This window comes from Etheostoma cragini, chromosome 10 (assembly GCF_013103735.1).
Source record: "Etheostoma cragini isolate CJK2018 chromosome 10, CSU_Ecrag_1.0, whole genome shotgun sequence".
Classification (NCBI taxonomy): Eukaryota; Metazoa; Chordata; class Actinopteri; order Perciformes; family Percidae; genus Etheostoma; species Etheostoma cragini.
In genome coordinates, this window is record NC_048416.1 from 14,281,734 (window position 1) to 14,297,704 (window position 15,971).

The following is a 15,971-nucleotide window of genomic DNA, read 5'->3' on the forward strand; positions in this document are numbered from 1 at the left end:
CTGTACTGGCCCAGGTGGCAAAGCTACCCCCATACTACGCTTTGTCACGTAGTCACTACTTCAGTGGTATTCAGGAACTAGTTATTTTAGATACTCGCCACTTAGCGTGTTCATCACTTCCTTGGTAATAACTTACAAGTAGTGCACCTTGCATACCTGTGTCAAGAGGAGTGGCTCAGTTCTGTGGGAGAGGGAGTGACAGCCACAAAAAGGTAAACTTTCAACACCCTAATTCTTTGACACTGGTACAAGAGGCTTAGGACTTGTACTATATATAATCAATCATTCAAAACTCCTTCACAAATTTTCACTCTTTCTGATGATCTGATGCCAAGCAAAACTTAGAGCAATGAGGAAAAAAAGAAAATGATGGACTTGGACATATCTTACAAGTTGCTTCCTCTTCCTTCCTATCATTTCGGAATGTCTCCTGGACTCTGGAACATCTGCCACTTTAATGGCCTGTTAGTTTAAAACTTTTTATGTTCATGTTGATAAAAATTTATTGTTTTATTGTAGCCTACGCCTCATTAATGAAAACCAATTGAAGTCCTCGCATGGACCAAGTACGTGTGTACTGGTAACTCGAGTAGGGCCAGTTCAACTCTTGGGCCCTGCTAAGGTGCCCTTGAGCAAAGCACTGAACCACCAACTGGTTGGGGCGCCATTGATGGGCAGCCCCCTCACTTTGTTATCACATCTCCCCATTAGTGCATGCATAAGGTCCTGCTTGGGCATGTGTGCCTGTTTGTAATAACTCAGTGTAAAATTGTAATTCCAACATGGGGGATCAATAAAAATGATGTCTTCTTCTTCATCATCATCAGTTTCAAAAAATTGAAACAGCTTTCCAGCACTGAAGCTACACACTTACAGCACTGTCAATTTTTTAACCTTATCACTGGGTTATCGCAACTACTGCTCCTAGTTTCGCCCATGTGAAGGTGGTGGCAGAGTTCAAATCGGATGCTAGGCAACATTTAGAGCAATAAGTAATGACTTGGACAGCTTGATATGGATTTACTGCATCTGCATAACGTGCATTTGCATCACACTGAGGCAAATTAAATTCTAGGATTAACTATAGTTTGATAATCTATTTAAACTACATTTGTGGGCATAAGCAAAAATATGAGAGATATCAGTCAGAGTTTGAGGCTTGTATCAGTCTCTGCCTGTATCTCAGTTGGATGGTACCTACAGGCATTGAGTGGAAAGAAGGAGACAGGCAACGAGTGTGTGAAGGCAGAAAGACCAATGGAAATGACAAAGAAAGTCACAAAAGTAGTGTGAAATGGGCGCTTATGTATTTCTCTCTGACCCTGTCCACTGGTAAACATCTCTGTTTGAGGAATGCATTATCATCTAGCCAAGTCAAACGCCTCACCTCACTTTGTCCAAACCATTAAAGCACATATGTCATTATGATGTAGAAGAACAGGGATGGACCATTTTAAGCGGCCTATTGTTAGTGTATGGATAAAGTACACTTTTATATTGGTTTTGGACTGCAAATGCTACACAAAACTCCAAACACTAAATACCAATATTACCATGTGTTTGTGCAGATATGTACCCATGTATTTGCATATTCTCATATACTAGATATGCAAACTATTAAGTCCACTTTGCACATTCCACAACTCAATAAGTGAACATGTAATTATCTCTCTTTGTACTATATGTGGACATATTTTATCTTCAGGTGTGGTCTGGAAGTGCGTGAGTGAGAACCAGTAAGAGACGCCAAAGAACTGCATTCCTCTCCTGGCTTAAGGGATTAATACATTTAATGATGTGTGCTCCATGATGTTATCCAATGAGATCCACCCAAATGATCAAAGGTTCCTTAAGTACTACGGTGATATAAAATGATGGGCGAACAGCAAGATTTTGCCACAGATAATAAAGGAATTTCAGGGAGTTTCAACATTTTAGTTTGTCTTTCCTTTTAGCTTTTGAGGCTAAAAGCCTTAACTTCCGCTGTCTAGTTTGTTATGTAAGTTATGCTTTTTTGAATTTAATTGCTACATTGGTGATTTATCTTCTCTCATTATGACCTACTCATTATAATGGAAAATGTATGTCACAGCAGTGACAGTGTCATACATATTTGTGATGATATACCCGGATAAACTGCTGTTGTGTTGTGTCTTGAAGTTGGGTGAGCCCAACACCCAAGAATTACAACAAGCCAAGTCTAGAAACTCCCGATATCCAATTAAAACCAATAAACATTTATTAATTTTCCATATTCCCCCAAAGAAAATCACCCAATGAAAACATATGAAGCTATTAATTGTTAAAACTAGCGGGTAGAATTCGCACAAATGAGGATAGAAGTTGTTGCATATTTGAGGGTTAAAGGAAAATTTACATTTAAACTACATTTAATGATAATGTAAAGATTAATATTAATTATACTTATATCTGTTTGATTGATGATAAAAAAAAAGGTCAATAGCCAAGTAATAAAGATACAGGGGAATGGAGGAACCTTAATCTTTGGCTAGATTCCAGGTGGAAACATTGCAGCTCGGACTATGGGATTTAGATAATGAAAAATTAGGCCTACATACTTTGGCCAATTGCACAACACATGTCTTGGGTATTAACCTCATCCCTAATAAAAGCACACCCAAGAAATGAATCATCCCACACACATTTGTTTCACTTTCACGCACACATGCACGCACTCACGCACTCACACACACAGACAGTGCTTTGTAACTGGAGTGTGGTAGTGGTCAAGGCTTACTTGCGTTTTTTTCCTTTAAGTGTTAGACATCGGTTAGTACGTCAACCGGATGTGTTTCTAGTGAGCTCCAGCTGACTCGTTGTAGGGGATCTACTCCTCCACATCTGCTTCATGTTAAGGCCTGGGGGCCTGCACAGGAGGGCCCAACAACTCTGCTTCTCAGTGGGGGATGGCAGGAGAACGCCTGATGATCAGAGACACAGCTTGATGGCCAGAGGCTTATTGAAAACAGGTAACATTTTCAGTTCAATACATCCATTGATTTCTTTTGTTCAAAAGCGCGAAAAAGAAGGAAAAAAGAACAAACACCAAAAAACATCCATGTATGTATATGGTTCATTTGCTATTCTGCTATACAAAAACCATGTACTGTACCCCTACATTTTTGAACGGCTGACCTTAAAATTAGTAAGTTAGCTTTTTCATGTAAACAGATGGCATTTGAAAAGTCCACAAAACATTCAAATAGTATTTATTCTATGTACTGTGCCGATGCTTACACTTCCTACACACTGTAACTGCACAAAGGTGTAGCCTATTCTTTTCCTGCAGGGGCTCTTCAGGGACACGGAGACGCTGAAACCGAGGTCATGTCTTCACAATGTACGAGGTACTGCAGTTTGTTATCGCCGACAATAAGCAACTGAATTGACTGTATTTTGTGTGACCCACATCTGCCTTAATAGCTGGAACACTGTAACTCTATCCCCAGGCAGTGGGCATGATTAATGTCAACTTTCCCAAGATACAGTACCTAAAGTTAAGTTTTGTCACCAGCCGTTTGTGTCATTGGGTGAATACATAGATGACTTCTTTTAAACCACTGAGTCATCGCTGTGGTTGGTGAAGCTTGTCCCCAAACAAGTTGGAGAAGAGTTACTGGTTGGCTTACTATACACAACGTGGAATCAATAAAGGAAATGTGAGTCCAGTAATAAAGTCGTGTCTGTCTCTTGTAGATGTTATCTCACCACAGCAGCTTTGGTCACTGTAACATATGCAATTCATCAATTTTCTTTTTCATAGTTTAGTAATTAAAATCTTGAGTACCGCTAATATAGAAAACACACAAGCCTTTTAAAGAGTCAGGTATCAGTAGCCCAATATCTGTTTATTATGAAATCCCTGTAATTAAATTGATGCACTTAGGACCTTGTGAGAGGATTTCCCAGCATATTTCTGGAGTCACCTTGACATAAAGTGCTTCCACCACTCCTACATGTATTAAATGAAAGTGCACAAAACCTTCTGCAATGTTGACCTTTTTACAGACTCCTTTTTAGAACGTTTTCCAAAACTTTAACACACATAAACCCGGATCACTAGATCAAGCTGATGTAAAAACAAAACAAAAAAACAATTGTTGTCTTGTAAACTGGCACTGTTTCGTATTATTGTGTCCACATATTGGTAGCTTGGCCAGACTGGTCCGCTGAAGTTGTGTCATGGGGCTATGAGGAATACAGGCCATGAAATGCAAGTCACTGTTTTGATGTTGTTATGGAAGTAATTTATCCAGACCAGTATTTCGAAATACAGATGAGTAAGTAAGTGTTGCAGATGAGGTCCCAGTGTTTTGGTGCGCGGTGACTCTGGCAGCAGGGTGGTGCTTGCCATTGCACATCTGTGAGTGAGCTAAATGATTTGTGTGGGATCAGAGCAGGGGCAGGGAGCCGAGAAGGGGGGAGAGGGGGGCTGCGCAACCACGTCATGTCGGACCCAGAGTGAGAGCCATCTGTATTATGTCATGACTGCTGGGGCACTCCACCCTTTACTCTCTTTTTCCCAGTTTCCTTGTGTCTCTCACTCCCAGACTCCCCCACCCACAGTTTATGATGCCTTTGCTTTACTGCTCTGTGTTTGGTTTAGTGTTACTGACAGACATCATTGCCATGTTGCTTTCCTCTGGCAGAAACGTGACTGAATATCTCAAGTTGGGTTTGTACTTTTATCAAATCTTCTGTCCCCATGCCTGCATTTCTTCCTCCTATCTTCTCTCTGCCTTTCATCTCGTGTCTGTCTATGTATCACTCTATTTGCCACTAATGTCTGTCCACCTCCAACTTTTGACTGACAGCTCCCTGTCTGCACTTGGTCGTCTCATTTGATGTTCACCTGCGCTCCTACAGCACCACCTGAAAACCAGATGTGGGCAATCACCAACCTGTAATTAAGTAAAGAAGCATTCCCTGTAGGAGCTGCAGCTAATTTATGATTAAGGTCAAACATTGGCAGATCTAGGGAGAAAGAGAGTGAGTGTGTGTGTGTCTGTGTGTCTGTGTGTGTGTGTGTGTGTGTGTGTGGGGGGGGGGGGGGGGGGGGGGGGGGGGGGTGTACCCTTTGAAATGGTCTAGCATTGACACTGAGGTCAAAGTTACCAGTCTGTGTTTCGTACCGGGCTGTAACGTTACTCACACGAGGAACAGGGGATGCTTGTTCTTTCACTTCCCAGCTGATAAAAAGATGCAGGTAAAACACATCAGGTGAGATAACGCCACACAGCTCAAACTGTCTCAACTGACTGACTGAGAGAGAGACAGAAAGACAGACACACACACAAGTTCATGGCTGGTCTGGATGTTTCCTTTGATAAAGAGAGGGGAGGTTGGTTAGTTAATATTCAGCTACCGTGTAGTATTAATGACAGTATAATTGCTACATATAATACAAATTTCCCTACCAGCAGTAAAACAAAGGTAATTAAATCTGTGGTCACAGTAGAGGACATGATGGACTCTAGAACAGAAAGGTATCCTTTCCTGATTCGTCTCTCACCTTTGTCCTTCATGTCTGTGTGGAAAAATGACTTTCCTCATTTATTATCATACCTATAAGTTGGGAAAATAAAATAAATCATAGATATTTAAGACATCATTTGATTCCAGGAGACATGCTGCTGTCCTTGATTTTATGTGGGTAATATGTGTTTTTATTTTGAGCTTATTGCGCCATCTTCTGACCAAAGACTGTAGCTGAAGGTTGGTGTAATATCCTTGCACATTAACATCACATGTGGTCTTTGCGCATGATATTATTAGGGTCACACCAATGATTTGCTTAGCGCTTAGATATATGAATGATGAGACAATGGCAGTTGTCTAATTATTAGGCTGTACTTTCACAGAAAAATTCCTATTCTGCTGTAGTTTGATTTACTAAGCGAGCATAAATACAAAAAGAAATATCCTGTGTCAGAATTCTAAATGAGTCAGTCCTTGGGTCTGTTTCAGGAAGGAGGTTTAAGAAACAGAGTCTAACTCTGATCTCTGAATTGATTTACCCTGAGATGTGAAACTGAGTTGATTCGAGGTGTTTCAATCAACTCCGTTACCATAGTAATGGACTCTAAAGTGAAGTTACCTCTCTTTCAGGAAACGGGCTGGAGTTACCCCTCTCAGTCAGGTTTATTACCCTCCCTTTCTGAAACAGAAAACCCAGTTTCTCATCTCAGGGTTAACCAACTCAGTTTTCACTAAACCTGCTTTCTGAAAAGGACCCAAGAACAATTTATTTAAGACAAAAAATGTGTGCAGAGTATAATAAAGGAGTGAGGTGTACTCATTTATGTTTGCATGAAGAAAACAACCAGATTACCATGTTAGCTTGTTACCATCATATTTATTTACAGACGTAAGTGGGAGACGATCTCCCTTGTGCAATTACTTACGGCAATTCAATTCAATTATCAAATAAACAACAGGGACTCTTGTATTGTGACACAGAAAAAGCTAAATTCAAAATGACCAATACTTGGCATTTTTATAGCATGTTGAAATAATGTTGTGATGCAATATAAAAATGTGATAAACCCAACACTATTATTTACAATGAACAATGTTGATTTAAAGCAGAACAATATCAAAAATACTTAAGTTGAAATAAAATTAAAAAAAAAGAAAATCAGCTCATTATACATATTGTCACGTGGTCAAATAATATGTTCCTCCACATAATAAAAAAAAGAAGAAGAAGAAGAAGCTGTAATTGTATGGCAAACATGCCGCATGTTTAGGCACAACAGCAGTCATCCTACTACACAACAATCTGCATGCTAACAGAGAAAAGCACTACAAAACTACAAAGCTGTGAGATTATTCTAATTAAAAAAAATAAGACAAATGAGGCAACTGAGCATTATGAATTGAATGAAATAGCTGGTCAGTTTTAAAAAAGGCAATGCTAAAGTGATAAGCTTAAGCAAAGGACTGACAACATATTTCAACAACTTCAATCTCATGCCATCAATGACTATAGAACGAGGGCATGCATGCCTTTGCATCTATTAAGTGACAGAACAAAAATAATACACAGCAATACCATCTTCAGGGATGACAATGAAGGTACTTCACATGGTGTTTTATTTGGGCCAATGAGCTGGAGGAGAGAGGAAGGAGGTGATGTGGACTATTAGAAGATTGCAATCCATCTGGGTAGGTCTCGGGGGGTGTGGGGGGGAGTAACAGTGCGGTAATGTCTCTGGGGCTGGTGAGCTAATACTATAGGTGGTCCTCTTACCTCTCAGCCTCTGTACATTTAAATGGAGGCAGAGGGGACTGGAAGGCGGGAAAGCAGTCAAGCAACCAGATGGACAAAAACCCCACACAGCTAGGGTGGCTTCAGAAGCCTGAAGGTGTTAAAACATTCATGTCCCGGGGTTTAAGTTTGTGTGGCCGTGTGGGTGCTTGTTTGGCCTCAATGCCCGAGATTTCAATCTTGGGGGGCATGAAGTTGGCAGGGTTGTCTACCTTAAAGTTGACCTTGGTGTTGGTGCCGTCCATGGTAGAGGATTTCTGCATGCCGAAGTAGGACTGCAGTGAAAAGCCTACAAGAAACATGAGGAAGTGGTTGGTGTTTTAATTAAAAGAACCAAGTGATTGTAAAACAAAAACAGCGTTAGTGTCAGGATTTTAACCCTTCAAACCCCAGAACCAAACATAAAGCATGTTTTGTTTAAAAGATTGTCTTTCTGTTGTAAGAAAAACACTTCCACTAGAAAGAAGCTGTAAAAACTGAACTGTTCGTCAGATTCGCAAAATCCCGGCAGTCCCTGAATGTGTCTTGGTAGAAGTGGCGACATTATGTAAAAAGCTCCAACGTTAAGACAAAAAACACAAAATGGCTTTTTTTAGCTTGAACCGCAATCATTGTGTTTACAGTGTGATGCATTGCCATGTGATGAAAACAGCAAAGCCTATTGTTAGAACAGTGGTGGAAGCCGTATTCAGATCCTTTACTTATGTAAAAGTACTAATACTACACTGTAAAAAAAGAAAAGAAAGTCATGCATTGAAAATGTAACTTAAGAAAATGTATGTAAGTATCATCCGAAAATTATCTTAAAGTATTAAAAGAAAAGTACTCAATGCAAAACTAGTAACTTAATAACTGTAGATTTTATTTGCTTATCTTGTTTATTCGATTGTTGTGATTTAACATTGTAATTTTTAACCTTTTGTCTATTGTATAAATATCTTCATTGTATTATAACTGTTTATTATTTTAGGATGTTTATTATTTTAGGCTGCCTAATAACATCTGGCTAGGGGACTGCCGATGAAAACTAGCCTATGGCTAACTCGGGTACGCTTACATTTGCTTTGAATGTTGATCAGTGTACATTGTCCCCTTTTCAAATAAACAAATAAATGAAAATGAAATGAAAGCTGTCAGATTAATGTAGTGGAGTAAAAAGTATAATATTTCTCTGTGAGATGTAGTAGAAGAATTGGACTTATGCACAGTACTGGAGTAAATGTAATAAAACATTCTGTCTGTGAATGATAGGCAGAACATTTTTATTCCATTACTGTATATACGGGAAATGTATTATCTGATTAAAGTGTTTTTCTATTTAAACATGAATTAATTATCAAACAACCTTAACTAAATAACTTTTTCCTTTTTATGTTTTTAAAAATATTACATTGTGAAATATTATAATGATACACACACAGACACACACACACACACACACACACACACACACACACACACACACACACACACACACACACACACACACACACACACACACACACACACACACACACACACACACACACACACACACACACACACACACACACACACACACCTTTCTTTCCTGCTTAGCAAACATGCCATCATAATAGCAACGCGCCATGGTACAAACACGGCTGGCTTTTAAAGGTGCTGTATTGTAACGCTGACAACTTCTCAGTCTTCCCCCCCCTTTCAGCAAAGGCCCAAAACCGTCTACTAAGCTCCTCCCCCCCACAAGGGTGAATAAATGCTTGTGCATGAGCAGTGATTGACGTGCAGTTAGAGATAATGCCTGTGTTGTAATGTGTAATAAGAGCGATAAGCCACTTTGTGCCGACCCTTTTTATTGATTTCCTACGTGGAAATGATGCTCTGTGCTAGTCCTGGCGTCGTGCACCGCTTTGCTCTGAGCTCAAATGATGAGATCAAATGATTTCAACTTCAACCCAGTTGCTGCTGAACTTTCAAAAGTGCAACCAATGAGATAACAGCATGTTACCTAGCAAGAGGAAATAGCTTCCTTGCCAGGGGGGCAAGGATGATGACAAGTCTCTGCACTGCACTTTGCTCTCTGCGCCCTAGAGACAGCAAATCGCTTATCATGTTTGGGCGGCTTAAGCCAGTTTGCTAATTTTTCATTTAAGCCTACTGGGATCCCTGAATTCAGCGAAATTCAAAATGCTGGGTGCGCACCACAGTCTGTCGTGGCACAGGATTCAACCTATTTCTATGAGATTCCATACCGTTTACTGTGCATTGATACTGTAAAAATGACTGTTCAAGTGAAGATCCAAATGCAGGACTGAGTACAATCTCTCACCTGTGCTGGTGTCACAGCCTGGGTCAGTCGGGGACTTCTGTACCACGGGTCGGGTTCCAAAGAAGCTCCACTTCTCTCCTCCTCCTCCTCCTCCTCCCTCATTTCCTCCCATGTCTGTGCTGGGGTTGGGACAACTGAGATCTGGGTTGGCAAGAAAAGGCGCAGGACTCAGCTGGAACCAGCTCCTGTATTCCCACCAAGCAAGAGCAAGACATGAACATACAAGCGAACATAAAAAGGACATGCCATATGGCACATTATATGGGCCATGTTAGGAAATGTACAATGTTATGATTAGGGTTTCGGGTTCCATCCACTTCGACATAACATTTTGGTTGATGCCTACCTGCGACTAACAGCCGGTGATGAGTGGGGACTAACACAGGGGGTGACAGAGGGGGTGACAGAAGGGGTGCCACTTGGGGTGGATTGTGCTGATGTTGAACACCTGTCCTCCTTGAAGTCCCCGCTTGGCATTCTCAACTTCTGCACAGACAGAAAAAACAAGCAATGAGGAATACACCTAACTGATCCAGAATTAGCCTGGCTTGTACATTACAAATTGATTACAATAGGTTTTAATATGCATTATCACAGCTGGCTGGTTGTTGGGTTGTAACTCATGCACCCTGTACATACAGCAAAGATGTGATTGATTGTTCAGGACAAAATGTGTCAGAAACAGAACATTGATCTCATTTAAAGAGCAAACACTCCTTGAACACACAATGAAAAAGGTCAGTGTTTATCCGGACTGCAGGCCAAAAACAAAAAGTGCGTCACTGATTCTCAGAGCTTATTACCCGCTGCTGACTAAAGAGGGAGAGAGAGAGAGAGAGAGAGAGAGAGAGAGAGAGAGAGAGAGAGAGAGAGAGAGAGAGAGAGAGAGAGACACACACACACACACACACACACAGAACCAAGTAGATGTACTATTTAAAAGGGGCATTTCAACTAATACAAACTATTTGAAACTTATTTAGAAAACTGGTTGCTCTACCTGCAACACCATCAAGGCCAAGTAGACAGTGGCCATCATATAAATGAATAACAGGGATCGAGCCCTGGCTTTAATTCCAGTAAGTAGCTATTATCTGAGATGGTATCCTGCTGGATTATATAACTGCTCCAACGCTGCTGGACTCTGCCAGAATGTTCAAAATAAGGACTCAACAACATTACGGCAGTTGAAACTGTTGTTTTGTTCTGCATAAAGAGCACTAGCATTGGAAACAAAGAAACGCCAGATAAAAACGTCCCACAATAATTAGACCCATAGAGATTAATTTTCATCAACACTTGCTAAATGAGCACATTGTAAGCAGAAGTGGGGCTTGAGTGGAATACGTTTTAAATAACCTTGCTAATGTCAGCGTTAGTTTGTGTCTCATTTAAAATAATTTAGCTAGCTAGCAAGTTTAAATGGTAATAGCTGGGTAGCTACCTGGGGGACATAAACTAGGAGACTAGGATTAGCTAGGGACATGACGGTTTACCTAGCAAATAGTGTAAAAAAACTCTTCAGTCATGGAAGCGGTCTCTGATTTCACTCTTTAAAGCTTCCATTCTTTTGAGCAATAGTATCGTTGAGTGCTACCGCTAGCATTCGTTATCAGGTGCTAACGTTAAGCTGCTCCTAGGCTTAAATGAACCCATCAAACTAACGTTACACAAAACGCTACGTCCGTTTGTTTCTGGGTCAGTTATGGGTTCCATAGTTAGTAGTTTAAATAAAGTTGGTTTAGGGAGATAAACAGTTATGAAGAACTCCACTTGCGTTTGTTATTTGTACTCGGGTTAGCTCGAATGCCAGCTTTGCTAACTAGCTAGCCTAACGTTACAATGTTGCTTTGCTAAGGGTCAAATAGCTACAGCGTAAGGCAATTATTGTTTGACATACCTTTTTATAATAAGTTTTCTTTGACGTTCTAGTCCGACAGATTCCTTAATTTTGTCCATAGTTATCGGTTTTAACAAGGTCTTTTCTGGAAAACCCAAACGATAGCGTCTGTTCACACTCAACAGCAGGCCACCAAATAAAAATCGCTTTTGTTAGAAGCTCGCTGATTGGTCCGTTTGAGAAAATAAGGGGGCTCGATTCATTCAAGGGCGTTGCATGGCAACACTACAGACGGAAGCTGTAGTCCATGGAACCAGCTAGAGCTGATTACATAATGTGTTTACCAAGATGTTGTTCCATGGTTTACCTCGCAGTCATTTGTGCAGCGCTGTGGAGATAGGTCTGGCAAGTGACAATGTAAGACTAGCAGTCAATCAACATATAGCTAAACTATAATATTATCATATAATTTCTCACATCAACTCTTGAGTAATGACTCAGACACAATCAGTTTTGTAGTAAGAATAAAGTTCTTTGGCAAGTAAACTCTTATTTTCCCTTGTTTTCTGAATAAAACAATAAAGTTCTATATGATTTTTGTTTTTGTTTTACTGTTGATTTATTTAACTTTCCCACAGTTGTTTTAAGTTCAATAATTGCAAGATCTTTCCAGAAGTATGCCAAGTAATCTCGTTATATTATCGTGATTCCAATATGGACCGAAATAATTGTGATTTTTTTCCATAACCGAGCAGCCCTAGAATGTTGTAGGTCTGTTAGCCACAGTCACCAGGGAAAAGAAAACACAACCTTTGTGCATCCACACATTGTGTGTATGCACTGTGACCCTCCTCTTTTGAAAAAAAAAAAACCTTTCCATCTGAACCCATGGACAAAAGATAAAGCCTAACACAGAAAGGCCACAGTGCTAACCAGTGGGCCCCCATGCTGCCTGTACAGTAAGCAAGACCGTGTGTTTGAGTTTTTCCTTTCACCTTTATTCTGTCCTGAAACACACCTCTCAAACATTCAAGTGTGAGATATATTTTCAGTTCTATACAGTTATTTGAGGGCAGAGAAACATTTCACAGGTCCTTGGCAGATATAGGCTTCTACCCCAAATATGTTCATACTCACTGGTATTGTGCCGTCAACCAGTCGGTGAAAGCGGGTCTCTTCAGCAGAGAGCCCCTTGTGGGGAGAATAGCCAGCATCAGTGAGTCCTGCCTGGTGCTCAAAGTTCTGGAGGTTCTCCTGGGCATGCTCTAAGTGAGGATGGGCATACAGTCATCATTGGATGAGTCAATGTTTTAACGTGCTGCACACCATTACACCTAACACTGAATATTGTTTCCTATTTGGAATTTGTTTCCTATCCTATCCGGCAGCCAAGGTAGTTGCCATTTGGATAATTGTAGGTGAAGCATACATAGTTATGTGACATGAAGAAACTGACAGTGTCTGTAACTTGTAGGCTGTCTACATATTTTTCAAATTGAATGAAAATATCGTTTTTTAAACTAAGTTTCTCACATGGTTATACTGACTTACTGATCATAAGTGAGCTCATTAAAGAGGTAGCTTTGGCTTTCACTACAGGCACTGGTGACTTTGCTGGCGCTGGTGCTTCAGAAGTCAACAACTTCCTACCACTCTCACCTTCCTGGAAACACACAAGGATACTGTTAGGATTTATTTTCAAACCAGTTACACAACAAATAAGAGCAGATCAAATTTGTTCCCTTCAGGAAGTTTCACACAAAGCAATCTGACTCAGATAGGGAGAACAAAGCAAGAAAAGCACCTCTGCAGTGTTCCTGAAATTGTGCTGTGGGATGACAGGGTCTTTCCAAAGGATGTTGACGGAGAAGTCGGAAGGTGGTGAATGCATGGTGGCATCCATGAGCTCATCGTAGCTGACATTGTGTCGAGTCATTCCAATAGGAGATGAAAAGGCACCAAATAGTCCGGAATGCGAGCCAGACTCAAGTGCTGAATAATGGGAGTAAAGAAAAAAATGTACAATCTGGGTTTTGCGTATGGAAACTATTTCTGACATCTCCCCAAGGCAATCCTTTTAGAAATATGTTGAAATTATAACACCAACATCTAAATTATTGTGTTACCTGGAATGTCTCCTCGTTGTGAGGCCATTTTAACACCAGATCGGAGGGGCTGACCACAGGAGACTCTGTAGGGCGACAGGTCCACTCTGCTAAGGGCTCCAAACCTGAACACTTCATCGCATGACATCACATAGTGTTACATGGTCAATAGACAGATAAAAGGTTCTAGATAGATAGATAGATAGATATTTATTGATCCCCAAAAAAGGGGAAATTATGGTGTTACAGCAGCAAAATCAGTCACACAGCACAGAATATATAATGATACAATATAAAATATACATGAAATATACCTACATGAAATAATAGTGGTAGACGTGCACATATCATTCCCATTCTCTACACTCTACATTGGCTCTCTGTGCATTTTAGAATAGATTTTAAGATTGTATTGTTTGTTTTCAAGACCTTTAAATGGTCCGATCCCGGAGTATTTGTCTAAAATTTTAACTTTGCGGGAGCACAACAGGTCATTGCGTTCTTCAAATCAGTACGTTTTAGAAATGCCAAGGTCAAGGCGGTCAGCGGTGGGGAGATCAGGCTTTTGCAGTTGCTGACCTGAGACTCTGGAACAGGTTAACCCCTGATATTTGCACTATTACGGATGTAGCCCTTTTTAGGTCCAAACTCAAAACGTATCTTTTTAGTCTGGCTTTTAATACCTAGCAGTGGTGTGACAATTTCATTCTTCTGTTTATGTGTAACCTTTTCTGATATCACTGTTTTCATTGTTCATTCTTTCTATTGTATAACATGTGTTTTTAGTCTTTTACTCTCTTCCTGATGTAAAGCACTTTGGATACCTGCTGGTTGCTGTAAAATGTTATATAAATCCATTTTGATTGAGTAATTGATTGTTAAATGTTACATGCCTGTTTATTAGCCTGAATATGGTTAAGAGAGAGAGAGAGAGAGAGAGATAGAGAGAGAGAGAGAGAGAGAATAAACACCTCAGAGACTTGTGATCACTGTGCAGTGCATAGTTTACAGTTACTGACTAGCTCCAAATAGAAGCAGAGGATCTGGTTTCATCACTGCCATTAATATCCGCTCATGTCAGTCACCCTCATGTACCAGCCCAAAGCAGAAATAAAAACAAGCCAACTGGGAATTAAAGCAGGCTTGTTTTCACGGAAGGAAAAGGAAAGGAAACTTTCTGAAATAAGGAAAACAATGCCTGTTTGATAGAAAATATCTAATTCTAACTTTTTTTGTAAAATACAAAGAAAGTCAACCTCATTACGGTTATCCCTCTTGTGTTATGGTGAACCTGTCTACCTCTGATTATCAGCTCTGTCTCACTTTCCATTGCAATCCACATGCATCTTCCTCACTTAAATGAATGATGAGACGGCCGCCATCTAAATCTAAATATACATTTGCAGATATAGATCGCTGGTATTATACATTCTAGTGTACTTTGCAGACAGCTGGCACATTTGCTGTTGTTCACGTCAGCATTGTGGGGTGCCAGAAACAGTGACTTGCAAAAACAGGAACCGAAATCAGAAGAGAATAACGTCTATAATCCGTAAACTAGACAATGACATTTACTTTATGGAAGGATACTAAAAATATCGAGTAGGCTATTTAAATCATATTTGACGGACAGTAACATATACATGCATTGCATTTAGGGGATTGTTATTTTGCTAAATATTGTTCAGTTATTGGCAGCGTTTAGAATAAGTATGCTACAGTATTAATTTATCTTACCTCAACCTGTCAATATTCCATTTCCTCTCCGGTTGAAATGATTCCACAGCTAGACAGGCATCGACTTGACAGACTGAACGAAGAGATATTGTGTGTTTGTTCAGCGAAAGGCTCTTCCATGACTTTTGGACATGCAGAGAGTAAAGAGAGCGCTGAGACGTCACACCACTGAAGGCACCTCTAGCGGTGAGGGAATGACCATCTGGAACCTAACGCCCATCTACCTGGTTGGGAATATAAGTGTGTTGGTTTATAAATGGGTTATAAAGTAGTACCGTCTATGCAACGAAGCAAGCAGTGGTGAAAGGACTTAGAAAAGTCCTGCATTTCAAATGTTACTAGGTAAAATTAAAAAAAGTATTATTATTGATTATTTCTTTTTTTATTGATTATTTCTTGTTCATGCATGCCCCATCCAACAAGGCAAACTTGGCAATAAATCCAAGTGTGTGTGTGTGTGTGTGTGTGTGTGTGTGTGTGTGTAGCATCACAGCCTATGAGACTCAACTAATCCTAGCCACCCCTTCAGAGTAGAGGGACACGTGAGGTGGGTTGCTGAACCTGCAATGTCAGAGTCTGCCTGCAGCTTTGGTGTCCTCTGGTATATGCTAAGTACTAGTAAGACCCATTAATTAGGCCTATGTCTAGAAGACAATTTGGCCAGTTAATCCTCCTAATATTTAATGTTGG

General features: G+C 40.2%; 1 protein-coding gene across 2 annotated transcripts; it reads right to left on the reverse strand.

The window, feature by feature from the left end:
* Positions 1-6,359: 6,359 nt before the first annotated feature.
* On the reverse strand, positions 6,360-15,484 carry LOC117952087 (putative monooxygenase p33MONOX). Of its 2 annotated transcripts, XM_034884189.1 has the most exons (8): positions 15,282-15,484; positions 13,566-13,676; positions 13,244-13,431; positions 12,991-13,102; positions 12,577-12,704; positions 9,946-10,085; positions 9,600-9,784; positions 6,360-7,580 (listed from the first exon to the last, which is right to left on the reverse strand). In XM_034884189.1, the coding sequence occupies exons 2-8, from the start codon at positions 13,591-13,593 to the stop codon at positions 7,375-7,377; spliced, it is 987 nt and encodes a 328-aa protein (XP_034740080.1). In that variant the 5' UTR covers positions 13,594-13,676; positions 15,282-15,484; the 3' UTR covers positions 6,360-7,374. The 2 variants fall into 2 exon arrangements, with proteins under 2 accessions (XP_034740080.1, XP_034740079.1); XM_034884188.1 differs by lacking the exon at positions 15,282-15,484 and having other exon boundaries at positions 13,566-13,707.
* Positions 15,485-15,971: the final 487 nt, after the last annotated feature.

Excerpts from the sequence above, each read along its gene's own strand:
- LOC117952087 (XM_034884188.1), bottom strand. The coding sequence starts at position 13,692 with ATGTCATGCGATGAAGTGTTCAGGTTTGGAGCCCTTAGCAGAGTGGAC. Across the intron at positions 10,086-12,576 it reads TGGTTGACGGCACAATACCA|AAGTTGAGAATGCCAAGCGG; the intron begins GTGAGTATGAAC and ends CTGTCTGTGCAG. Across the intron at positions 7,581-9,599 it reads AGGCTGTGACACCAGCACAG|GCTTTTCACTGCAGTCCTAC; the intron begins GTGAGAGATTGT and ends TGTTTCTTGTAG.